Source organism: Triturus cristatus, chromosome 3_1, assembly GCF_964204655.1.
Source record: "Triturus cristatus chromosome 3_1, aTriCri1.1, whole genome shotgun sequence".
Taxonomy (NCBI): Eukaryota; Metazoa; Chordata; class Amphibia; order Caudata; family Salamandridae; genus Triturus; species Triturus cristatus.
Genome location: NC_140583.1, coordinates 813,444,340 through 813,472,171, shown reverse-complemented (window position 1 = coordinate 813,472,171; position 27,832 = coordinate 813,444,340). Strand labels below are relative to the sequence as shown.

Genomic DNA, 27,832 nt, shown 5'->3' with positions numbered 1-27,832 from the left:
GGCACCTTACAATATAGGAAGACTCCTTTTTTGGGATCTAGGGGCAGAGGCTCGTATTCCTTTCGTGGTGGCTATCAAAGCTACCAGTACCAAGATAATCAAGGAAGATATAACTATCAACAGCAGCAACAACAGCAGTCCTGCAGAAACCCTCCGGCTGCCGCTTATAGACAGCAGAATAGAAGACGGCAGCCTCAAGGCAGGGATTCTGCTAGAAAACAGTGACAACTTCTTAGCACCTGCAGCAGCTCTGCCACACCTTATTTACAGGATTCCGAATGTATCCCGAAATATCAACCATTGGAAAAGATTGACCACAGACAAGTGGGTCTTGGATATTCTCAAATTTGGGCATACCCTGGAATTTGTCAGTATCCCTCCTCCTCACCCACCTTTAAAGAAACATCCTCCACATCTTGCTCTTCTCAGGAAGGAAGCAAAAACTATGCTCTCGAAAGGAGCGATAGAAAGAGTGCCTCGCTCTCAGGTGGGGAAAGGGTTTTATTCCCGCTTTTTTCTAATAAAGAAAAAGTACGGGGAATGGAGACCTATCCTGGATTTAAGACAGCTGAACAAGTATCTTCAAAAGAAATCCTTTCGCATGTTCACGCTTCAAGAAATCCTTCAGCTTCTGGATCATGCACATTTCATGACAACATTGGATCTCCAGGATGCATACTTCTACATCCCCTTCCACCCCAAACATCAGAAATTCCTTTGTTTTCACTGTGGCAGGTGCTCATTTTCAATTCAAAGTCTTTCCCTTCGGTCTACGTTCGGCCCCGAGTGTCTCAAGAAGCTCAAAGCATTTGTGAATGGCTGCTTTCTCACAACATAACGATAAAGGTGGAACATTTGCCGGCAATTCACAACGCTCTAGCGGACACTCTGAGCAGGACTTCAAAGTCCTGTCACGAATGGGAGTTGGATCAATCAGTGGTGGAACACATATTTCGGATGTGGGGCAAACAAAATCTAGAGCTCTTTGCCTCCAAAAACAATCGGAAAGGCCCATTCTTTGCCAGTTGGGAACCGGAGAAGGGGTCGTGGGGGAACGCCTTCATGATGAGATGGACAGGGATCTTTGCTTACGCATTTCCCCTATTTCCGTTGCTCCTAAGACTTCCGCGCAAGCTCAAAATGGAACTGTTGCATGATTCTCATTGCTCCGCGGTGGCCGCGTCAGCATTGGTACATGGAGCTTCTCCTACTGTCCAAACGCAGACCATACCGCCGTTCCTACAGTTCTGACCCTGTTATCAATGAGCAAGGGCCAGATTCTTCATCCTCGTCCAGTCCAATTGCATCTTCATGCATGGTTGCTGGATTCACAGAATTCAAGGAGATAGATTTACTGCAGGATTGTAGATATATTCTTGCAAGGACAAGAGCTCCTTCTATTCTAAAGACTTATGCTTTGAAATGGAAACGATTCTGTTCTTGGTGCAGTGACAGGGATATACATCCTTTACGATGTTCTCCAAAGAAAGTTCTGCCTTATCTTCTTTCGTTATCGTAGTCTGGTCTTATGTTTACGTCTGTTAAGCTACATTTAGCGGCCATATCGACCTACAGACGTTCTGCAGGAGCTGCATCCCTTTGCTCTAATCGCTTGATCAAACAATTTCTAAAGGGGCTTTTCAGAACTTTTCCACCCGTCAGAGCTCCTCCTCCAGAATGGAGGCCTAATCTGGTGTTTACAACAGCTCATGAAGCATCCATTTGAGCCTGTTCACAAAGCTGACCTCATGTACCTCTCTTGGAAAACGGCACTTTTAGTGGCACTCACCTCGGCTCGGAGAGTCAGTGAAATCCAGGCTTTCATTATCAAACAACCTTATTTGAAATTCACCAATGATTATATCTAACCCAACATTTATTCTGACAGATCCCTCTACATTCCATCTTAATGAGCCTGTTATACTGCGTTCTTTCTTTCCCAATCCGTCTGCCTCTGCTGAAAAGACTTTGCATACCTTGGATGTTACAAGGTGTCTGAAATTCTATATTTCACGTACTGTGTCCATCAGAAAGTCTGATCAATTGTTTATTTCTTATGGTGGTCAAAAGCCGTTACGAAATCCACTATTGCAAGGTGGATTGCTTCTACTATCCAACTCTGCCATTGTAAAGCTGGACATCCTTTATCTATGAAACCCAAGGCTCACTCCACAAGATCAGTGTCCTCATCTACTGCTCTTTTTGCCGGAGTACCTTTGGAGAAGATTTGCCGTGCTGCGACCTGGAAAAATGTGCACACTTTTACACGGCATTGTCTCGATCTGGCAACAGAAGCTGAATCAGCTGTGGGTCAAGTAGTGTAGCGAAACCTTTTTAAACAAGGTAAGCCTCTGTAAGGACGTGATTCTATCATTGCATGTTAACATATACATGGTGTATTGTTTCTTTCTGTTTTTCATACTGTGATTTTATATATATATTTATATTTATGCATATAATGCTTTCCCTTATTGGGGTTAGAATGTTGTATTGCATTTCTGTATTGGTATTACAAGGTATCTATTGTTTTCTTATGATACCCACCATCCACTATACAGCCAAGGATTTTTTACTGCTAACTATTCTGATTCTAAGCATGTGAATCTATGAAAGATACCCCAATACTGTATAAGAAAACGAGTTACTTACTTGTAACTTCAGTTATCCAGTATTGGTATCTTTCATAGATTCACATGCGACTCACCCTCCTCCCCGGAGAGGCTTGCCTTATTGCTATTACATCCTTACTGTCACTTGTGCTACGAAAATCTGAGGTTCTATAAATCCTGCAGTCTTTAACCTTGTGAGCTGGGTAAAGACAGTAAATCTATTCCTTGTGGGAATCTTCAAAATGTAGTCTCTTCTTACCACATGAAGAACGAGGCAAAATCAAGCTTTTCTTAGAAGAATCAGACATAGCTACTCACAAAGTTCAACCAAAGGTGAAGAAAACTGAGCAGAGCTCAGGGAGACTCCCCGTCACACGACGTGTGGTAGAAAATCTGAGGGTTTTCCTCTCTATGGAGTGTTCTAAGAGGGTGCTGCAGCCTGATTGGCTGTGTTCCAAATTTGGTTCTTTTTACAAAAGGACTAAGATAGGCTAATGTAGTGACTTTGCTGTCCATAGTAGCCTATTATGTAATGTTTTTTATGACTATTATGTATATATTTTATTGTACCGTGAGACTCCTACCTCGTTGGCGGGGATGATTCTAAGCATGTGAATCTATGAAAGATACCAATACTGGATAACTGAAGTTACAGGTAAGTACCTCGTTTTCTTCATCTCATAGGGATGGTTGTCCTAGTCAGGGTGGACAATATGACAGGCATGTACTATGTACAAAAATGGGGGGGGGCACTCTCTACAGCCGTCACGCCTCTACCAGGACCATTTGGCATTGGGCAGTACATCACAAAATACATCTGTTCGCGGAACACCTCCCAGGAACAGACAACGACTTTGCTGACCTCAGCAGGATACGACAAGAAGGCCATCAGTGGGAACTCCACCCCCAAATCCTTCTCCCATACTTTCACTAATGAGGGTTTCCACAAATCAACCATTTTGCGACAGCAGAGAACGCAAAATGCACAGACTTCGTCTCCAGGTTCCCACACCCTCTATTCAAGGGCAATACCCTATGGATGAATTGGCCAGGAATATTTGCCTACGCTTTTCTGTCTCTCGCTCTTCTTCCATTTCTGGTTTGGAAGCTCAGGCTGATGGCTCTCACCCTCATTGTAGTAGCTCCCACATGGGCTCATCAACCAAGGTTCACCACAATACTCAAACTTTTAGTAGTTCCACACGAGGAGGTTCACCTCGACCCAAACCTTCTCACTCAGAAGCATGGCGAAATCAGACACCCAAACCCAATGTAGCTTAACCTGCTGATTTGGCTCCTGAAGTCATAGAATTTGGATATCTAAATATCTCAGCAGAATGCATGACCATTATTAAGGAAGCACTTAAACCTACCACTAAAGCCTGTAATGCAGCTAAGTGGAAAAGATTGGTTATTTACTGTAATAGCCAAAAGATGTATTCACTCATTGCATCTATACAACACATTATTTGTTATCTCTTGCATTTGCAATGTTCAGTCCTTGTTTACACTTCTATACGTCTACTTCTTGTGGCAGTGGCTGCATATCTTCAAAACAGACAACACTTTGTTCAGAGTGCCAGTTATTAAGGCTGACAAGGAAGGCCTTAAATGAGTGATACCACCAAGGGTCCCACCTGCATGGAATCTCAACACTTATGGGTCCACCCTTTTGAATTGTTACTCAATTGCCCCCTTCCAATATCTTTCCTGGAAGGTTACTTCATGATTGCTTTTACCTCACTAAGGTGTGCTAGTGAGCTTCTGGCACTAGCTTTATAAGAGCCATTCTTCCAGCTTCATAGGGATAGGATAGTTCTTCGCACCAACTCAAAATTCCTTTCTACATTCATCAGTTGAGCTACCTGCTTTCTTTCCTCAACCAGATTCTGTGGGGAAATGGGCTCTTCATACACTTGATGTTAAAAGAGCTTTAATGTATTATATTGACAGGCCAAATGATTTTCGCAAAATAGAACATCTGTTGCTTTTGCTCTTCCTCATAAAGGGAAACCCATTTCAAAATCAAGCATTTCTAGATTGATCGTTAAATGCATCAAAATATGCTATATCACAGCCAAAACAGCTACATGGTCTACACCACACACATTTACCAAGCACTATTGTGCGGATGTTTTAGCATGCCAATAATCTAATTTAGGACAAGCGCTGCTACGCACACTTTTTCAAACGACTACAACGTCCACTGGTTAGCCACCTCTTTATGGAGGGCACTGCTATACAGCATGTGTATCTACAGCCACACATGCCTTGAACGGATTATGTTACTTAAGCATCTGTTCTTGGCATGTAGTGCTGTAGATTCACATGCGCCCACCCTCCTCCCCGTACACCTGTGGTCATTGCAGTTCTAATCTGTTTTCATGTGCATGGACAGTCTCTTTACTTACACTTACTTATACTCCATTCTCACCCTCTTAAGATAAAACAATCTATCAATGGAGTCGATGCCTATGCGCACTATTACCAAGAGGCACATTAGCTTGTGACTCGAAAGACTAACCTCCACCCAAACCTGTCAATGCTCCACCTGAATTTGTGGAGATTGAGCAGCTACAGTTGACAGCTTTTGAATTTCCTCCTAAAGCCTGCACTTATTTTGGCAGACAGGCGTCCCTCCACAAAGACTTTATATGCCTGCTGTTGGAAAAGGTTTGTGGCATGGTGTGCAGAGAAACAGGTTGACCCTCTTTCTGCTTCCCTCTCTCAGGTCCTTCTCTTTATCCCTTCATCTCTAGCCCTGCTGGGCACCCTAAAAGACTATCTTTCTGCCATTGGAGCCTTTTTGCGGTTGCCTGATCAGCCATCTCTCTTCAGATCCCCTGTTGTAAATAGGTTCTTGAAAGGGTTGCAGCACGTTTCCACCTTCGCCCTTCATCATTCCTCAGTGGGACCTTAATCTGGTCTTAACTCCTCAGGTGTGTGCTCCCTTAGAGACATTGTGCAATTGTCCTCTCAGGCTCCTTACCATCAAGACGGCCTTACTCATGGCAATAACATCTGCCCGGAGTATCAGTGGCCTTCAGGCTTTGTCATCCAAGCCTCTTTATTTGAACGTTCTTCGCAATAGAGCTTCCTTTCTGACGAAAGTTGTCACTCCTTTTCTTGTAGGCGAATCCATCAACTTTTACGTTCTGCCACATCCCTATAAGTAAGAGAAGCAACTTCTCAGACTAGACCCAAAAAGAGTGTTTTCATTCTACCTTGACCGCACGAAAAATTACCTGGTGGATGACCAACTCTTCATGGTGTATGTCTGAGCAAACAAGGGAGAGGCCTTGCAGAAACAGATCCTTTCCGTATGGATTGTGCTCTGAATTAAGATCTGCTCTGCATAGGCCAAGAAGCAACCTCCAGAGGGTTTGTGTGCTCATTCCAATAGAGTTAAGGCTGTGGTCACTTGGATATCTGCCAAGTAGCAACCTGGGCTTCTATACACACGTTTACAAAGCATTATGCCTGGACAGTCGGGTCCGTCAGATGGGCACTTTGCTCGTTCGGTTCTGCAGGACTTTCTATTGAGTAAAATTTTTGCAGGCCCACCTCCAGGAAGGTAGTGCCTGTGTATCTATTCTGTGGCTAGAAGTCTCTTTCAGAAGAACAAGTTACTTACCTTCAGTAGCGCCTTATCTGGTCGAGACTCTGTCTAGCCACATATTCCTTATTGACCCGTCCATCCTCCCCACTCTGCGAATGTATTTCTAGGAACAGAGCTGTACCCTTTTGAGGGCCATAGTTTTCCACACCAGTGGTCTGTGTTCTACGTGGCTCCGTGCTCCTGGCATGGAAAGTTGCGAAAAGAAACTGTCAGTGCTCTGGGGTAGTGCCTATATAGGCACAGCGCACATTACTTACAGAACTGATGATGCTGACCACGCAATTCGGGGCTGAATGAAGCCACTTACCAGTGCACAGGGGTAATGTTTACGTAAAAATACTGGATCCAGTCTGATGCCTGGCTAGATAGTCTCTACCAGATAAAGCATTCCCAAAGGGAAGTAACTTGTTTTTTCATTCTGGATACCCTCCTGAAGTGACACACAGTGCTGCTGGTTTTCCTGACCCACTTCCATTTAAATGTTTTAACCTGCCTCAAAACTGATCAGAGATTAGGTCCACAGTTTACTTGCCATTTGTCTGGGAGATGCATCTCAGGGTTGGCTATGGTGCTGGTGTCCTGCAGCACTTTCTCAAAATAGTGTCAACCAGTCACTAATTTGCAGCCCTAATCTTGATCCTGAAGGAAGGCACTATTCAAGGTATTGCCTTACTTAATGCTCATGAACTCTGTTTTTCCATATGGTGTGAATTACAAAGTCCTAAAGTTCTAATTTAGTTGGCCACAAAAGCATTGTGTCAAGGTGGAAGGACAGTAGAATCACCTGTGCTCCACAATTTTCTTTTTTTCTGTCTTTTGGAGTGGATTGAACACTACCAACTCCTCATCTTGGTTGTCTTGGTGTTCTGATTTGAATTTGTCAACTCAAACAATACAGGTCTTCATTCCCCTTTTTTCCAAACTAGCATTCTAGACCTCTGTTAAACTCCATTTTGAAACATGAACCGGATTTATTAAGACACTTGCTCAGTGCAAGGAATTCAAATCATGGTTTATTGTTCACTTAATGATTATAGGTCTTTATAATGTGAGACATTTCCGAGTGTTGAGTAATTACTTCCTGGGCATTGAACGAATCCTTTCCAAAGCATGAGTTTATAAAATCAATTTAGCAAACATTTCATTTTACACGCTATTGGTCATGACCCTACTTTGTTAATACTTTTAATTGAATGTCTTGAGCTTGTTTGCACTAAGTTACAGTTGATCTATTCCACTCTGGCCACATAAACGTTCCTACATATTTCAAATTGCCTTGTTTCTCAAGACCATAAGTCTTCTTCACTGTTTTAGTGACTAAATAGCTAGTTGAGGCAGTGAGATACACGCGTCTCTAACAAACATAATTTGGTGTTTAATTACAGTGTAACTTTAGGGTCACATGATAGTGTCTACACGTCCACACACAACTCTTAAACAGTTTCTGACCCAGATATAGAGGTATGGGAAATCCTTTGCTATAGAGAGCAATGGGACTGTGATGGTAAGCTATCATGACTATTTTAAGCTTTTCTACAGCACGCTGCTATATGGAGCATTCATAAAACCATATTAGCTACCATCACTTGTTAAGCAAATACAGAAGATTTCAATGTTGTTGTATGCACTTGTACAGTGCATTGTCTGCGAAGTGAGCGCTACAAAGAAATTGGTTAGCAGAACAGAAGTTGGCATGCCGGTGCAGATATGGAAGGCACAGTGATAAGGCATTGTGATGAAAGTAGAGAAATTGGTTGTAGTGTCTTAGCAGGTTATTGTTGTAGGAGAGTAGGGTCTGCTTTCTATGTTCACCCCCACTTTTTGCTTTTGCTTTACTGGTTTTCGACTTAGATGTGGCTGTGGGCCTGCTACCCAGACCCACAGCCCCGCTGTTCTCTCTCTAAATTGATACTATGTACTTTAGGTGCATAACCCATTTGGATAGGATCACCTTATTGGCCCCTGTACAGTGTACCTTAGGTACCCAGGGCATAGGTGTATCCTAGGCCTACCAGGGGCTGCAGCATGTATTGTGCCACCCCTGGCCTGGCCTTCCATTATGACACAACTGGCTGATCACTCAGCTGGGGCAAGGTTGTGTAATCACTCCTTGCTAAGGTGTAGTATTCCCATACCTAACTTACATATAGACACATGTGTACCTATCAGCCACTCCTATGGCAGGCCTTAACAATCCTGGAGGCAGAGTGCTTGGTAACATGTGAGATGGTGCTCTAGCATGAGCTGAGCCTGTCTGCAGCTTTCGGAACCATGTCCTTATAGCTGTTCTATGATATAGCCTACCATATACTCTTAAAGTGCCTTATAATCTTAAACGGTAATGGTAACTATGGTTTGGCTTTATCAAAACATGTCGTGTAAGGTGTCTAACACTTTGGAATAATACCCCCATCCCATTTCTGGGGATGAGGATATTATCCCTCCCTTCTAGAGGGAGAAGACATGTTGTAACCTACTTACCCGGTTAAAGTTAACCAGAGCCCCAGCATCACAAAATGGATGCTGCTGCCACAGACACGAGTGTGACCTCCTGCTGCTGGGAGTGATCCCGGCAAGGGAGGCTGGGACAATAGGTTTCCTGCCTTGGGAGGTGCGAGCACCACCCCAGACAGGCCTTAGTGTATTGGGGCAGGGAGGGATGAAAAGAATGAGACATGCCTGGGGCACACAAGGTGTCCCGTGCATAGTCCAGTTCAAACCGGTGCTGGGGCACTCCAGCCCCAGTCCTGGCGCGAAACTGGACAAAGGGAAGGGGGTGTAACCACCCCCCTCCCAGGTCCCACCCATAAGGCGTGACCTAGCAGGTAACCCAGCCCCCCCGATTAGTATAAGAGTGGTAGCTGGGCCCCAGGAGATTAGATTATCCTGAACCTGCAACTTGAACAGAAACTCTGGACCTTCGACATTCGACGAAAGAAGAAGACTGAAGAATCTCCCTTGTGGCCAAGGAGTGGCTTCCCTGTGCAAACAGGCACCATCAAGAGACTACCCTTTGCTTTGCTGAAGTTCTACGAGGGACCGACTGCAGAGCCCGACCAGAGCCTTGACTTCCAGACTTCTCCGACCCTGATCCACATCCACAGCCGAGCTGAGATCCGTGGAGGCGACGAGAGACGTGGGACCGGCTACCTGGGAAAAGTGGCTAGTATCTTCAAGCGCAGCTTCTGAGACACCCTCGAAGTTGTGCACCGGGGATTGAGAAGCCCCAACCCCAAGCACCATCTGCACCGAAGATCAGCCCCCCACAATCCACGAGTCCTGCGTGGGGCCCTTCTGCATTTTCCTGCTTGCCGCGTCTGTCCGGTTGCTTGCCCGTTGGCTAGTGGCCTTTGTGACGACGCATCCAGAAATCTTCACCGCTGGTTTGGCTCCTCCAGACTGGCTCCTGCTTCTTTGAAAAAGAGAAGCACCCCAGACCTTCCTGGTCTGCACCAGAAGCAAGTCCTCCGTTCTTCGTGGGTTCCGCTTGCCAAGGCTTGGTGAGTCCTAGTCCAACTTCGACGCCGCCGACAGCAAGAGCCTTCGTGGGACAGCTCGCCTCCTGGTCGTCCTCGACGTTCCCTGGTCCTCGTGGCTGTAGCGACAAGCTTCACCTTCACCTGCAATCTTCACGACATCGCCTGGTTCCTTCCTGGTTCCACGTGGTCACTGGCTAGTGACCTTGACTCTGTCCCTTCTGCTTGCAGGTCTCCTCTCTTCTTGATCCCAGCCTTGGGATCCACCGGACACTCTGCACTGACCGCCTGTCAGCAACTTTCCTTCAGGCATCCATAGAAGTCCACGACGAAACCCGACGCAAGTTCACACCTATGCACCCGCAGCCTGTGGGCTAGGTAACTTGGGTACTTCGGTGCTCACAAGGGTAGTGACTATCCTAGGGTCTAGTTTCCGAGTCTCGACTCTCTAGCTGCTTCAGAAGTGTCCTCAAACTGTTAATTGCTAACAACCACTATTTCTATCGACTTTTACGCATTACGCGTGAGTGTTTCCACTCTGCACCTGAATCCCGTGGGCCTCCCACTTCCTAACTGTTGCTAGTGTAGTGTAGCCCCAGCGATTCCCTAGGCCTATCCTATTTCCGTGACAGTGGTCCTTATACCACTTACTTAGTATATGGTTTGCGTGGCCCCTAGGGCCTAACTGTATTACTTACCTGTGTGACTTAATGTATGCTTGAATAAGACTGTGTTGTACTTACCTCTAATCTCATAAAGAGTGCTGAGGGTTTGACTAGAATAAATACACTTTATTTTATATATATATCTGTTGTGGTGTCCTTTCATTTGGTATTCAAGGGATTATATATGGTATCACAGCTGGCTTCACATGCCATTCAGAGTTTAGCCTAAGACTGCTCTTGTCCATGCTACCACTAGGATAGCTGGTCTATAAGGTTGACTTTACAACCAATCACCATAAGGGTATTTGGACTGATATAAGGTGTACACTAGAACTAGTGACATCATACATCAGGCCAACTTCTCACAATTGTGGTGAGCAACAAATGTCTAATTATCTAACTAATATATAGATGCACTACAAAACAGTAATAATCCTTTAAACAAGATGAATTCATACTTTAGCTGGTCTGAAAAAGAGCTTATTTTTTAATTCATCCAGCTCAGGGTATTTTCTCTTGGATAAAGAGCAGATCATGCCAACACGTTGGGTTAAAGAGGTCAAGGCAGAGGGTGGTACTGTGGAGTGAAGTGGCTAGACTAGCCAGACCATGAATTAGTGATTGTATCTTTTGAAAATAAGTACTTGAGAATCCGATTAACTATAACAAAGAATGGTTAGGGTGGGAGCAGTGTGTGTGAAGGAGCAGTATCACAATATGCTGTGAGGAAAGAAGCAGTAACATAGAGGAGTCATGAGATAAGTCAATCATAATGTATGTGATCAGAGAAGGGTTGCATGTAGTGGAACTGTACAGTAACTTAAGCTGCACTCTTCCTCCCCCCGAATTTTGTATTTGGCACTCTCACCATTGCTGTTTGAGATACCTATCAAGTGAGAAATTCATGCAGTGATGAATGAAAGAGCCTTATCTGCATTATATTAGTTTGGCCTTTCAGCTTTCATTTTTGCTCCTTATTTACCAAATACAAGATTTACATCAGTGACTGTGTGATTATCCAGAGCATGACGGACCCTTTTCCCTTTATGTTAAGGTTCAGGGTACAGATAATGCGGTTTGCCTTGAAACTCCCTTCAATAAGAAGTAAAATTCAGGATGCACCTCCTGCAATGACAAAGCTTTTAAACCGATTTTATTTTAAATGTCTTTCTCTTGTGTTTCCTCTTCCCACATTTCACAACTTTTGCTTCTTTCCTTCTAGCACGTGTTGCAGTGGTGAAGTCTCGGGATATGCACTGGTCACTCCTTGCACAGCGTGATCAGAGGGATGTGAGCCTGGCCTCTTTGCGGATGCTGATTGTCGCAGATGGAGCCAATCCTTGTACGTATGACTGAAGCTAGATGCAGAGTAGCCGACTGTGCTTGATATTGTTCTGCTGCCTTCCTGCCCACCATACATTATTAGGTTGAGTCCCATGTCAATTAACTGGCACTAAAAGATAATTGTAAGTTTGTCTCCCTGTTTTCTTATTGACTTACTGTTTAAGGTTTAATTTCTGATGATGAAGTCATTGTTACTCATAGAGACCATGTTTGTCATGTAACACCATATGTGTAATATAGTTTGTGATTCCATTGTTTCTTGATACATTTTTTACTCTGTCATTCTACTCTCCATCTGTCCAGTCTGTATGCAAACGAGTTGCATATGTTCCTCCATGAACCAGGCCTTGTCACCCGGGCCGTGATAAATCTTAACTTTGCTTTGAGAGAGGGAATAGCTCTCTTTTACTATCTTCTTGTGAGGAAAGGTTGTAGTTCTAATTTTTTTGTTTGTATTCCACAGTCCTACTTTTTTTATACTTAACAGGAGATTCTTATACCTGCCTTTTTTGTGAATAGCTTAATGAATTCCTCAGTTCTGTAGTAGGGGATCTCTGTGTATAGTCATAATCTATGAATAGTCCCGCCCATGTGCGGGGACCCCGGAGCAATCAAAATATCTCTTAAGGTGTCCTGCATTTGCAAACCTGCAAAGACACTTAAGAGACAGACAAAATAATACAGCCTAATACAACATGGCTGCACTGGCCAGCACTTCCTCTGAAGTGAACACAAAAGCCAAAATAAAGTTTAAATGTCATTTTTATTCACATCTGACATGTACCTTTAGTGTATCACACTCCCTTCACCAAAATCCCTTTAAACAATAGAGAGGAAGGGGTGGACAGACAAGCCCTATAGGCTGTCATGTGTCTGCTAAAAGGATACCGTGCCTTTAAGGAACTCTCCAGAGACCCCCGGTATCCCCGGATGCACAGCCAAAGCAAGTTACTTTCAGTTCTTTTTTCCGGCTCCTGCTAGCAGGACCCTGGAGCTTGAGCTCTACCCTTTTGGGTGGATATTTGGATTAAATTTTGTTTTTTTGATAAAATTGTTTGTTCATTCGACGTCTAGAGCCTTTCTCTGCTGCATCCTGCAATTTGGTGCAGTTTGACCCACTCTTAGCATGGCTTTATTTGATAAATGCCCTGAGTGTGGGAGGAAAAAGGCCAAGACGGACCCACATGATGTCTGCATCCTCTGCTTATCATCTTCACATGTCCCTGCTACACGTGACATCTGCAAGACCTTCTCCAAGAGGACCCTGAGGGACAGAGAGAAGATTCGCCTCCAGGGACTGGAGAAGCAGAGGACAGGTGGGGCTTTGGGGCATGGAGGATCTCATTCCCCTTCCTCTGCCCATGCTTCAGGCGCTGGAGGGACCTCCGGGCAGAAAAAGGGGCAGAAACGACACCTACCGGCTGGTAGGTCGCGTTCGACGTCGAAGGCGACGACGTCGACGGCGAGAGGTAAAGCACCGGTGTGTTCGCCGTCGATCCAGGGCTCTGGATCTCGGCGTTCTCGACGTTCGACGTCGAGAGAGGGGCCGGCGAGACCTAGGACTAGGTCGCCGTCGAGGATTCCACAGTCGACGCCGACACACCATCGACGTCGTACCGAGCCCCACAGACAGCGCAGCTCGCCGTCGAGGCGACCCCGCTCGTCTCCTTCGCCGTCGACTCATGGATCGACGCCGACGACATCGACGCCGAGACGCCGGCGACTGCCGTCGAAACGAAGGAGATCGCCGTCGAGGCACAGATCGCCGTCGAGGCACAGATCGCCGTCGAGGCACAGATCGCCGTCGTGGCACAGATCGCCGTCGAGGCACAGATCGCCGTCGAGGCACAGATCGCCGTCGAGGCACAGATCGCCGTCGAGGCACAGTTCGCCGTCGAGGCACAGATCGCCGTCGAGGCGAAGGGGATCAACGTCGAGGCACGGTTCGCCATCGAGGCACAGATCGCCGTCGAGGCGAAGGGGATCGACGTCGTGGAGGCATCGCTCACCGTCGACGTCGAGAGGCTCTCCGTCGACCCGCCGTTCGACGTCGAGGGGCCACCGTTCGACGTCGGGGGGACGCCGACCGGTGAGGAGACGCCGTACGAGGTCAACGCTAAGTTCGACGTCGAGGACATCTGGTAACACGTCTTCGGTGATTACGATCTCCAGTCGTGGATCTAGGAGGAGAAGGCGCTCCCCCTCGTTCACTTCAGCACGGGACAGGCCCGCCAAGAAGAGCAGGGTGGACGGGAGTCCGGACAGTGCTGGTCCGGGTTCTCCTGCAAGAAGTGATGGAGCTCCGCAGCCTCTCCCTCAGCCGCTGCCTCAGAAACCTCCTACGCCTCCTCCACCTCCTCCTCCTCTGCCTCCTCCTAAGCGACCTACGCCACCTCCACCACCACCGGTGCCACAGCTCCCGCCGTCTCCTCGGCTGCCGGCGATTCCCAAGGCTCCACGCAGACCGAGGTCACGCTCTCGATCTCGCAGGAGGTCACAGAGCAGGCACAGATCGTCCACTCGCACAAAGCATGGACGACGGAGATATAGATCTCGTTCCAGAGGCACGAGGTATACGGACTCTTCTGGCAATGGACGGCTCTCCCCCTCGTTGTCGGAAACACCGCCTACTCGAATCTCGCCGGTGGATGATATTGCCACATTCCAGGATGTACTGATGAGGGGGGCGGCGAAATTGGGAATCTCAGTGGCAGTCCCGGTTCCCACTACCTCTGTGATATTTGAGACATTGCACAAGGCTCACCTGTCACGGCCCCTCCTTCCTCTGGTTCCAGGTTTGGAGGAACCAGCCATGGAGGTCTTCTTGACACCAGCCGTGGTGAAGGCTGCTCCCTCACGGTTGCAGAAAAAGTACAGGGCCCCTGATTCGGACCCGGCGTTCCTCAGGGTGGACCCTCCCCCGGACTCTGTCATTGTGGTTGCGGCTCGTAAACAACACTCCACGACGCCCTCTTCCACGGCTCCTCCGGATAAGGAGAGTCGCAAGATGGACTCCTTGGGGAGGAGGATGTGCTCTACGTCGGCCACGACGATGAAGGCTGCTAGCGCTTCCGCTCTGCTGGGTCGCTATGACCGGTCGCTTTGGGACTCTCTGCAACAGTTTGCTGCCTCCCTGCCTAGGGACAAAAGGGAGGACTTCCAGGAGGTGTTGAACGAGGGCATGATTGTCTCGAACCAGATCATCAGTGCGGCGGGGGATATATCGTTGCTGGCGGCCCATGGGTACTGTCATGGAGTACACATGAGGAGACATTCCTGGCTGAGGCTTACCTCTCTAAAACCTGAGGCGCAGCAAAAGATTGCTAACTTGCCTTTCTCTGGCACGACGTTGTTCGGATCTCATGCGGATGACGAGATGGCCCGCATGAAGGCCGAGGCAGAAACCCTGACGGCCGTGGGGTTGGAGAAACCCAAGGAACAGAAGAGGTCATTCCGTTCCTATGGCAGGCGTTATTCTAAGCAGCGCGGCCAAGGGCGTCAGTCTGATCAACAACAACAACACCAGCAACAACAACAGTTCCTGAGGCAGTCCTTTCAAAAGCGCCAGAGGGGCAGAGGCCAGCATCAATCCTCGTCGGGGAACAAAGGCCGGGTCGAAGCCCTGAAAGGTCACTTCCCCCTCGTCCGTTACCCGCTCCGGTGGGGGGGGAAGTATTCAATACTACCTGGCAGAGTGGAGGACAATAACTCAGGACAAGTGGGTGCTGAATATTGTTTGCAATGGATACAGTCTTCGTTTCACCAGCCCGCCTCCACAGATTCCACCAGTGCGCTCTCCCTACATGGTGCGAGAGCTCCAGTGGGAGGCGGACGTTCTGAAGGCGATAGAAACTGTTCCTTTGAGGCAAGAAGGAAAAGGTCTTTACTCCAGGTTCTTTCTCGTCAGAAAAAAGGACAAGAACGAGTTCAGGCCTATTCTAGATCTGCGTCAAGCAAACAAGTGGATCCGCAGAGAAAAGTTCCGTATGTTGTCCCTGCATCAAATTTACCCTCAGTTGCATCGAGGAGACTGGCTGTGCGCCATAGATCTGCAGGACGCTTACTTTCATGTGCCGATCGCACTAAAGCATCGCAAGTTCCTGAGGTTTCTGGTAGGCAACAACCATTACCAGTATACAGTACTCCCGTTTGGTCTGAAGTCTGCACCAAGGACGTTCTCCAAGTGCATGGCGGTGGTGGCAGCACACTTGCGGAAGAACAAAGTGTTTGTGTATCCATACCTGGACGATTGGCTGATCAAAGCTTCCACGTACCAGGAAGCCCAGTGTCATTTCAACAGGACGGCTGCCCTGCTTCATCGCCTGGGACTGCACATCAACATGTCGAAGTCAGTGCCGACCCCTGTGCAGTGTCTCCAGTACTTGGGGGCCTCAGTCAATACTTTGAACGCAAGCGTGTGTCCTTAGGAGGAGAGACGCTTATCGATCCGTGGGAAGGCCCTGCACCTCCTCTCAGCCCACTCTCCTACAGTGAGGACGGTGTCCTCTTTACTGGGGTCGATGGCTTCCTGCATCTTTCTCACCCCCAATGCACGTCTGCATATGAGGCCTCTGCAGGAAAGTCTGGAGGATCAATGGGACCAGAGGCGGGGGCGTTGGGAGGACAAGATTCATCTGTCCCAACACGCTCTACAGTCTCTGAAATGGTGGTGCTCCTCAGAGAATGTCTGCAAGGGGACTCCTTTTCACAAGGATATTCCGGTCCAGACCATAGTGACCGATGCGTCTCTCCAGGGCTGGGGAGCGCATTCGGGCCCTCTTCAGATTCAGGGGACATGGTCACAGACGGAGATGACTTACCACATCAACTTTTTGGAACTCAGAGCAGTACACTTGGCCCTGAAGGCGTTCCATCCCTCCTTCAAGACGAACTCCCTGCTAGTTAAGACGGACAATACTACTACCATGTATTACCTCAACAAGCAGGGGGGCTCCTGTTCACGCACGCTGTCTCGGGAGGCACAGACGATCTGGAATTGGCTGGTGGCCAGGAACCTAACGATCACGGCGACCCATCTGCCGGGAGTGCAGAATGCCCAAGCCGATGCACTCAGCAGGCTCGTTCAAGAAAATCACGAGTGGGTGCTAAACGACGACGTACTAAGAGGCGTCTTCGCAGAGTGGGGCACTCCGGATATCGATCTGTTCGCTACGGCAGAAAACAGCAAATGCCGCGACTTCGCGTCCAGGTACTACCAACCAGGGACACTGGGGAATGCCCTATGGATCAGCTGGTCCAACAGCTTTCTCTACGCCTTTCCACCCATTCCCCTGATTCCGGCGGTGCTGATCAAGCTGTTGCAATCCAGAGCCAGGATGATCCTGATTGCTCCGGAGTGGCCGAGGCAATGGTGGTTCACCGACCTTCTTCACCGGTCTGTTCTGCCACACCGGTGCCTGCCGTGTCGGCCGGACCTTCTCACGAAGTTCGGAGGACAGATGGTTCACCCCAATCTCTCGTCCTTGAGTTTGGCAGCATGGCTCCTGAGCTAGTACAGTATGGACACTTGAACCTACCTCAGGACTGTATGGAGATCTTGAAAGAGGCGAAGAGACCGTCTACGAGGACTTCTTACGCCTATAAGTGGAAGAGATTCTGCTTATGGTGCAAGGCAAAGGACATTGACCCTACATCCTGTAAAGAAGATGTTATTTTGCCTTATCTGCTGCAGTTAGCTCAATCTGGGCTTAATTTTCAGTCTATTAAAGTTCATCTCGCAGCTTTGACTGCATATAGAAAGGGCCCTTCCCAAACCTCATTTTTTCAAATCCCTGTGATTAAAGATTTTTTGGAGGGTTTGCGTAAGGTGGTTCCCCCTGTTAGACGACCTTCTCCACCATGGGAATTGAACGTGGTGTTGTCCAGATTAATGAGGGAGCCTTTTGAGCCTATTCATAAGGCTTCTTTGCAGCATTTGTCCTGGAAGGCTGCCTTCCTTGTGGCCATTACATCGGCCAGGAGGGTAAGTGAGATTCAGGCTCTGTGTTGTCAAGAGCCGTATACTGTATTCCATGCGTCTAAAGTAGTGATGCGTACTCATCCTAAATTTTTGCCTAAAGTGATATCTGATTTCCATGTAAATCAAATGATAACTTTGTAGGAGAGTAGGGTCTGCTTTCTATGTTCACCCCCAATTTTTGCTTTTGCTTTACTGGTTTTCGACTTGGATGTGGCTGTGGGCCTGCTAATCAGACCCACAGCCCTGCTGTTCTCTCTCTAAATTGATAATATGTACTTTAGGTGCATAAACCCATTTGGATAGGATCACCTTATTGGCCCCTGTACAGTGTACCTTAGGTACCCAGGGCATAGGTGTACCCTAGGCCTACCAGGGGCTGCAGCATGTATTATGCCACCCCTGGCCTGGCCTTCCATTATGACACAACTGGCTGATCACTCAGCTGGGGCAAGGTCGTGTAATCACCCCTTGCTTAGGTGTAGTATTCCTATACCTAACTTACATATAGACACATGTGTACCTATCAGCCACTTCTATGGCAGGCCTTAACAATCCTGGAGGCAGAGTGCTTGGTAACATGTGAGATGGTGCTCTAGCATGAGCTGAGCCTGTCTGCAGCTTTCGGAACTATGTCCTTATAGCTGTTCTATGATATAGCCTACCATATACTCTTAAAGTGCCTTATAATCTTAAACGGTTATGGTAACTATGGTTTGGCTTTATCAAAACATGTCGTGTAAGGTGTCTAACACTTTGGAATAATACCCCCATCCCATTTCTGGGGATGAGGATATTATCCCTCCCTTCTAGAGTGAGAAGACATGTTGTAACCTACTTACCCGGGTAAAGTTAACCAGAGCCCCAGCATCACAAAATGGATGCTGCTGCCACAGACACGAGTCTGACCTCCTGCTGCTGGGAGTGATCCCGGCAAGGGAGGCTTGGACAATAGGTTTCCTGCCTTGGGAGGTGCGAGCACCACCCCAGACAGGCCTTAGTGTATTGGGGCAGGGAGGGATGAAAAGAATGAGACATGCCTGGGGCACACAAGGTGTCCCGTGCATAGTCCAGTTCAAACCGGTGCTGGGGCTCTCCAGCCCCAGTCCTGGCACGAAACTAGACAAAGGGAAGGGGGTGTAACCACCCCCCTCCCAGGTCCCACCCATAAGGCGTGACCTAGCAGGTAACCCAGCCCCCCAGATTTGGATAAGAGTGGTAGCTGGGCCCCAGGAGATTAGATTATCCTGAACCTGCAACTTGAACAGAAACTCTGGACCTTCGACATTCGACGAAAGAAGAAGACTGAAGAATCTCCCTTGTGGCCAAGGAGTGGCTACCCTGTGCAAACTGGCACCATCAAGAGACTACCCTTTGCTTTGCTGAAGTTCTACGAGGGACCGACTGCAGAGCCCGACGAGAGCCTTGACTTCCAGACTTCTCCGACCCTGATCCACAGCCGAGCTGAGATCCGTGGAGGCGACGAGAGACGTGGGACCGGCTACCTGGGAAAAGTGGCGAGTATCTTCCAGCGCAGCTTCTGAGGTACCCTCGAAGTTGTGCACCGGGGATTGAGAAGCCCCAACCCCAAGCACCATCTGCACCGAAGATCAGCCCCCCCCACTCCACGAGTCCTGCGTGGGGCCCTTCTGCATTTTCCTGCTTGCCGCGCCTGTCCGGTTGCTTGCCCGTTGGCTAATGGCCTTTGATACGACGCATCCAGAAATCTTCACTGCTGGTTTGGCTCCTCCAGACTGGCTCCCGCTTCCTTGCAAAAGAGAAGCACCCCAGAGCTTCCTGGTCTGCACCAGAAGCAAGTCCTCCGTTCTTCGTGGGTTCCGCTTGCCAAAGCTTGGTGAGTCCTAGTCCAACTTCGACGCCGCCGACAGCAAGAGCCTTCGTGGGACAGCTCGCCTCCTGGTCCTGGTCGTCCTCGACGTTCCCTGGTCCTCGTGGCTGCAGCGACAAGCTTCACCTTCACCTGCAATCTTCACGACATCGCCTGGTTCCTTCCTGGTTCCACGTGGTCACTGGCTAGTGACCATGACTCTGTCCCTTCTGCTTGCAGGTCTCCTCTCTTCTTGATCCCAGCCTTGGGATCCACCGGACACTCTTTACTGACTGCCTGTCAGCAACTTTCCTTCAGGCATCCATAGAAGTCCACGACGAAACCCGACGCAAGTTCACACCTTTGCACCCGCAGTCCGTGGGCTAGGTAACTTGGGTACTTCGGTGCTCACAAGGGTAGTGACTATCCTAGGGTCTAGTTTCCGAGTCTCGACTCTCTAGCTGCTTCAGAAGTGTCCTTAAACTGTTATTTGCTAACAACTACTATTTCTATCGACTTTTACGCATTACGCGTGAGTGTTTCCACTCTGCACCTGAATCCCGTGGGCCTCCCACTTCCTAACTGTTGCTAGTGTAGTGTAGCCCCAGCGATTCCCTAGGCCTAGGCCTATCCTATTTCCGTGACAGTGGTCCTTATACCACTTACTTAGTATATGGTTTGCGTGGCCCCTAGGGCCTAACTGTATTACTTACCTGTGTGACTTAATGTATGCTTAAATAAGACTGTGTTGTACTTACCTCTAATCTCATAAAGAGTGCTGAGGGTTTGACTAGAATAAATACACTTTATTTTATTTATATATCTGTTGTGGTGTCCTTTCATTTGGTATTCAAGGGATTATATATGGTATCACAGCTGGCTTCACATGCCATTCAGAGTTTAGCCTAAGACTGCTCTTGTCCATGCTACCACTAGGATAGCTGGTCTATAAGGTTGACTTTACAACCAATCACCATAAGGGTTGTTTGGACTGATATAAGGTGTACACTAGAACTAGTGACATCATACATCAGGCCAACTTCTCACAAACTTTGCCTACATTTTTTCAGCATCCCTCCTCTCCGGCGGAGAGGTCTCTGCATTCACTAGATGTGCGTAGGGTGTTGAAATTCTATCTAGATAAGACAAAAGACATCCGCAGGTCGGATCAACTGTTTGTGAATTATGGTTCAGTGAGAACTGGTCTAGCTACCTCAAAACAGTCCATCTCCAGATGGATTGTGTCCTGTATTCAGCTTTGTTATCAGAAAGCTAATAAGACGTTAGGGGGTAAGCCTACAGCGCATTCGACTAGGGGCAAAGCAGCTACTACAGCTTTGCTTAGGAATGTTCCAATTGCTGACATTTGTAAGGCTGCCACCTGGAAGTCGGTCCATACGTTTACAAAGCATTACTGCCTGGATTCTGATGCTAGGGCACATGCACAGGTTGGACAGGCTTCGCTGAGGAATTTGTTTGCACAGTGATTTGTTGGTGTTTGGTTCTTACTCCACCGCTGTTTGTTGGTTGGGATGGGCTTGCCATTCTATTCATAGATTATGACTATACACAGAGATCCCCTACTACAGAAGGAGTAGTTTCTTACCTGTAACTCCAGTTCTGTAGTAGGGGTATCTCTGTTATAGTCATAAGCGACCCTCCCTCCTCCCCGGTGGAGTAAACTGACAGTATCAGGCCTGTTGTTATACACCTTCAAAAAGAACTGAAAGTAACTTGCTTTGGCTGTGCATCCTGGGATACTGGGGGTCTCTGGAGAGTTCCATAAAGGCACGGTATCCCTTTAGCAGACACATAATGACAGCCTATAGGGCTTGTCTGTCCACCCCTTCCTCTCTATTGTTTAAAGGGATTTTGGTGAAGGGAGTGTGATACACTAAAGGTACATGTCAGATGTGAATAAAAATGACATTTAAACTTTATTTTGGCTTTTGTGTTCACTTCAGAGGAAGTGCTGGCCAGTGCAGCCATGTTGTATTAGGCTGTATTATTTTGTCTGTCTCTTAAGTGTCTTTGCAGGTTTGCAAATGCAGGACACCTTAAGAGATATTTTGATTGCTCCGGGGTCCCCGCACATGGGCGGGACTATTCATAGATTATGACTATAACAGAGATAACCCTACTACAGAACTGGAGTTACAGGTAAGAAACTACTCCTTACCTTCCTTACCTATGCAGTATGTCACAGGATTTAAGGCATGCATAAAGTTGGAGTAGCTGAACGACACTAAGCTAGAGTTGTATGCTTTGGGGATATTTTCTTTTATTTAATTTTCGAGTTTTATAAAGCGCGCACTTGTCCCAAGAGTATCAGAGCGCCTTACACAGTTTGCAGCGAGCACAAGAAAAATAGTAGTCATACAAGGTAATAATATAACTTAGAGACGGGTATAGATGGTTGAAAATGTTTGGAGGCAGCAATGTAGGGTTGTTTCAGAGATTGGAGGAATAGAGGACTAGATATCTTCGAGGCATGTGAGCTGTAGATCACATGTTAGGCATAGATCGCCATCTAGTGATTGGTCCGGATGTTTGCACTTTGTTTTTCTTTGAAGAAGTCTTTCTAGTCACGAGGTAGGTAACTCCTCCTTTCGGTGATAGTGCGCATGGTCATCGACTTCATCTTCAGATTGTTTTTTCCGCCATCAGGTTCGGTTCAACACCGATCCTTCGGTGCATAGAACACTCGGCCTTGGCAGTACTGATTCTGATCGCGTATTGCATTCCTTGTGTATCGTGTTTTGTCACCAGAAGACAGTGAGCAGGACTACGACGCGTGCTGCGCTTTCTGCTCCAAGAAGACGCTTCGCACCGTCGGGCTCGACGCTGCGGCATGCAGAGCCAACACACAGGCCAACACACAGGCTCCATTCCGGACCTCTTCAGACCTCAATCGGATGAAGAAGTCGGTGACGCTATTGGGGCCGAGGAAGAACCGGATCCGATCTCCCTTTCAGAGGGCGGCTCCGACCAGGATGAAGACATCACGCAATATCAACGTACTGTAAGTACAGTCCGTAACTCACCCCTACTCCAAAGTCAACCTAAAAAGAAGGCTCCGGAACAACTCGTGCCCTCGGTTCCCAGTCGGCACCGAGACCAAGCTTCCGACGCCCCATGTTCCGGCTCGGCACTGAATCCTACCAAAAAGTCTTCTGGCTCCGAAAAGTCCCACTCCAAGTCAGGCACCGAGCCAAAGCCTTCGGGATCGAAGCCCAAGTCCGGCTCCGAACATCACCACTCGGCACCGAGAGAGACAGTTTAGACGATCCGATCAATAAACCAGACCCCAAACAGAAGCTGTTGTACATTCACCCTAAAACTGGACACATTTTCACCAAAGTGACTCTAAAGAGAAGTACTGATACTGAAGAGGAATATCACATTCCTTTGAAAAAGAGAACAATTGGAACTAACCCTTCCCCTCCTTCTCTTCCTTTTCCAGCACCACATTCTCCTCCGTCTCTACCTGTACCAACTTCACCTGAGCTCTCGCCACCACATACACCTGACCATCAGGATGATGGGGATGGTAATTATGGTGATCAGCCAGGTCCTGTAGATGAATGGCCCGACTACAACACTGACTCGCCCACAGACAACGATCCTGACTTATACTCTACCAAGCCCTCTCCACCAGATGACAGTGTAGGTTATATTGAATTGCAAGGCAAGGCTGCCAATTACCATGGGGTGCAGCTCCACAAAGAATCCCTCAAAGAGGATTTCATTTTTGAAACACTTAATAGAACTCAGACGTCAACACATGCATTACCCATGCTGAAAGAGATGATCAGGCATGTAGACAACATATTTAACGATCCTGTCAGAGCACGGGGCTCAAGTTAACAGTCTCATGTCCTCATGCTTTTTCCTCTTGAAGACGCTGAGAAACATTTTCCCTTTTATTCCTCTGGAATTACAAAAAACAGCTATGGTGGCTCTCTTTCTCTCAAAGCTGGACTACTCTAATGCCTTGTTTTTGGGGAATTGATGCATTTCAACTGCTGAAACTGCAGTCACTACAGAATGCAGCAGCCAGGCTTTTGTTGGGTCTATGTAGAGGACAGCCCACCTCAGCCGGGGTACGATCTCTCCACTGGCTGCCTATAAAACAGCGCATAGAATTCAAGGCGCTTACATATGTACATAAGGCAATCTATGGCGTTGCCACAGAAGATCTGGGAAGTTTCTTTGTATCTTACGTCCCATCACGCTTCTTAAGATCGGCTACTCAAGGTCTTGTTAGAGTACCAAAGATCAGAAGAGAAGGCTGGGACAGCCGGACGATTACATACTGTGCGGCCAGGCTGTGGAACAAGCTGCCTCAGACTATGAGGTTGCAACCTGACCTTCAGATGTTCAGGAAAAATTTAAAAACCAGGCTTTTTGCAACCATATAAGCGTTCGATTTCTGTGTTCCTTGCCACTACATTCTCAGCGCCAAGACGCCTCGGCATTCGTGCGCTTTAGAAACATATAAATGTATCCTTATCCCTAGGGTGGATAAAAAGTATAAGCAGCACCATTTGACCCAGTGTACATAAAGGGACAATTACCCTTGAACTCAATGGTAGTTTCAAATGCACACAAAAGGGCAAGCTACAGGGGATGCTACACCCCCAGATGAAGAATCAGAGCTTCTCGATTCTTCAGGGAAAAGGGTGGCTACACAACCAGCGAACTTCTGGCGCGTATCTTAACACACAAGCGCTATTAGCCAGATACAACCGTGCGCATTGGGATGAAATGGAACAACTCATCCTATTTCTACCCCAAGAGCATAAATCTAAAGCATGTGACCTAGTACGGGAGGGGCAACTTTTTTCGAACAATCACATGTTCCCTAGATGCTGCTGACACATCTGCCAGAGCGTTAAACACTAGTGTCCTTTTAAGAAGACACGCCTGGTCACGTATATCGGGGTTCAAACCTGAGGTTCAGACCTCCATATTGAACACATCATTTGATAAACAATACCTCTTTGGCCCAGTGGTAGATTCTTCACTGGAAAAGATGAAGGACACTGAAGTGGGCAAGTCAATGGGAGCCCTTCAGTCCACACAAGGCTGTGGTTCCTTTCGGTGCTCCTTCGACAGAGCAGGGTCCAAAAATACTTCCTCTGAAACTGCATCCACATGCAAGGGCAATGACCAACCCTCTGGCTCTAAAAACGACTTCACAGGGGGTTACAGAGGAAACTACGGCAAGGGCAGAGGTAGAGGTACTAACACACGCACCTCCCCCTCCAATACAAAACAGTGACTTACCCAAACTGCCCCGACCACTCAACACCTGTCGGGGGAAGACTATCTGATTTTTTACTAACTTTGCAGTCAATATCAACAAACAAGTGGGTTCTACAGATTATCCGTTATGGTTACAGCCTGGAGTTCATTAACACTCCTCCAAACCTTTCCCTTCCCCAAAAGTCAAACTTTCACCGGATCACTTACACCGCCTCAAACAAGAGGTACAGTCTCTACTACTAAAGGGAGCTATAGAGCACGTACTGCCACAACATCAAGGGTCAGGCGTGTACTCCTTTTACTACCTAATTCCCAAAAAGGAAGGCTCTCTCAAACCAGTATTAGATCGCAGAGAACTAAATTTTTACATACAGTCAGACCATTTTCACATGGTTACACTTCAACAGGTACTACCTCTTTTGCAAAATGGCGACTTTCTAACTACTTTAGTCTAAAAAGACGCCTACTTTCATATTCCAATCCACCCTGCTCACTTCAAATTTCTCAGGTTTATGGTAGCAGGTCAACATTACCAATTCAAGGTACTCTCATTTGGAGTCACTACTGCCCCCAGAGTCTTTACAAAGTGCCTGGCGGTAGTAGCTGCTCATCTACGAAGACAAAGCATACATGTCTTCCCATACCTAGACTGGCTCATCAAAGCCAGCACGCAACAACAATGTCTCAAGCTTACCTCCATAACCATTCAGTTACATCACCAACTGGGATTTACAGTCAGTGTTAAAATCACTTCTTCAGCCAGCCAAGACTCATAACTACTTAGGAGCCACTTTAGATACTTAAAGGGCTCTGGTGTTTCCCAATGCAGCCAGAATTCGAAACATTCAGGTGTCAGTTCTCCAGTTTCAAGCCAATCAATCACTTCCAGCTCGAGTTTATATGCAACTGCTGGGAATGATGGCCTCTTGCATCACGATCGTTCCCCATGCCAGGCTGCACATGCGTCCACTTAGGAATGCTCAGCCAGTCAGTGGAAACAGTCACACGGTCTATTAACCGATCTAGCGTTGGTAAACGGCCATACTCCTCGCTCTCTGCAGTGGTGGGACACACAAAATTTGTTAAAAGGACAGCCTTTCATAGAACCGGTTCCACAGACAGTGTTAACAGCGGACGCATCCCTTACTGGCTGGGGAGCTCATCTTCAACAACACACATTACAAGGTCTCTGGAGCCAACAGCAAAATATGCTCCATATCAATCCTTTAGAGCTGATGGCAATCTTTCTAGCTCTCAAAGCCTTTCAAGACCATCTGTCTGGCAAAGCAGTCTTGATACAAGCCAACATCATGACAGCTATGTATTACATACAGAAACAGGGACACACACACACACACTCTCCAGCTGTTCCTATTAGCCCAAGTCATCTGGAGGTGGGCTGTTCACCACAATATCTATCTCCTAGCAGAACACCTCCCGAGAATGAACAACCAGATTGCGGACCTCCTCAGCAGGCAGAGGTATCAAATACACGAATGGGAACTTCACCCTCAAGTTCACCTCCCATACATCCAAACTTGGGGAGTTTCTCACATAGATCTATTTGCAACACCCCAAAACGCAAAATGCCAAAGCTTTGCCTCCAGGTACCCACACCTGTTATCCAAAGGCAATGCTCTGTGGATGAACTGGTCCAGGTATTTTTGCTTACGCTTTTCCGCCTCTCTCACTAATTCCATCCGTGGTTTGGAAACTCTGGCAAACCTTTCTCAAACTAATCCTAATAGCTCCTAAATGGGCACGTCAACCCTGGTTCACAACCCTGTTGGAACTCTCCCTGGTACCGCATCAAAAATTAAATTAAACTCCCAATATCCTCACACAGAGCCATTGAGAAATCAAACATCCAGATCCCAAACGACTGAACCTCGCGATCTGGCTCCTGAAGTCAGAGTTTGATTATCTGAATCTTCCACCAGACTGTATGAACATTATTAGGTAGGCCAGAAGGCCTACCACCAGAGCCTGCTACTCAGCCAAATGGAAGCATTTTGTTATCTATTGTAATAACAATCAAATCAACCGTCTTGATGCTTCCATACAAAGCATTATCTGCTGCCTTTTACATTTGCAGTTGTCTGCATTAGCCTTCACGTCCATCAGACTGCATCTCGCTGCCATAGCTGCGTATCTTCAAAATAGGCAACATCTATTCCTCTTTAGAGTGCCTGTAATCAAGGCCTTCATGGAAGGACTAAAAAGAGTTATACCACCAAGAATTCCACCTTCCCCAGTATGGAATCTTAACATAGTCCTCACAAGATTAATGGGACCACCATTTGAACCCATGCACAAATGTGAACTATAGTACCTCACTTGGAAAACTGCTTTCCTTATTGCAATTACTTCATTAATGAGAGTGGGTGAACTACAGGCACTAACCATAGAAGAACCTTTTTTCCAACTACATTTATTTTTTATTTTAGATTTTATTTTTTATTCCAGTCAGCAATGAAAATATACATAATACATATACAGTTTTTTCGCATTTCCGCATGATGGTGTATTTGAAAATCATACGTAGTCTTTTGCATTAAAGCACTTAAACATGGATCCAGCATGTTACATACTTCTGATATTTATGACCATCCACAATTCGTGACCTTTTTACACATTAGGGACATTTGTATCTTAACAACTGTTATAGCACCTTCTATTATGCTTGTATAAAAGAATAGTGCAAGCATGCCATATACGATCTAACAGTATGCTGTGGTCTAGTCATCCGTCTGTGAGGCCTGAAGGTATTATGTTAGAGGTTCCCAAAAATCTCTGGGTCTGGACGCCAGCTGCAGCTCCTCCGTATAAACCTCTAGTGTCGCCTTGCAGTATGTCCTGTCAGTGAGCCAGTCTTTATATCTGGGGGGGTGCTTACTCCCCCATCTGATAGCGATGCGTTGCTTGGAAAGCAATAGGGCAACAGTGAGAAATGTCCATTTCTTTGTTGGTCTAAGTTTGTAAATTCCGAATAAACAGATAAGCGGTGCATGCGGTATCCGTTCCGTAAGCATAGTCGTAAGTGGTC

General features: G+C 47.2%; 1 protein-coding gene across 6 annotated transcripts in view; it reads left to right on the top strand.

Moving 5' to 3' along the window:
- The window catches only part of DIP2A (DIP2 acetate--CoA ligase A), an 879,263-nt gene that overhangs the window by 451,352 nt on the left and 400,079 nt on the right, over positions 1-27,832 (top strand). For all 6 annotated transcript variants that reach the window (XM_085645155.1, XM_085645153.1, XM_085645151.1 and 3 more), the window contains one exon: positions 11,592-11,711. In XM_085645155.1, coding sequence (XP_085501281.1) covers positions 11,592-11,711 — 120 coding nt within the window. The remainder of the gene's footprint in view (positions 1-11,591; positions 11,712-27,832) is intronic.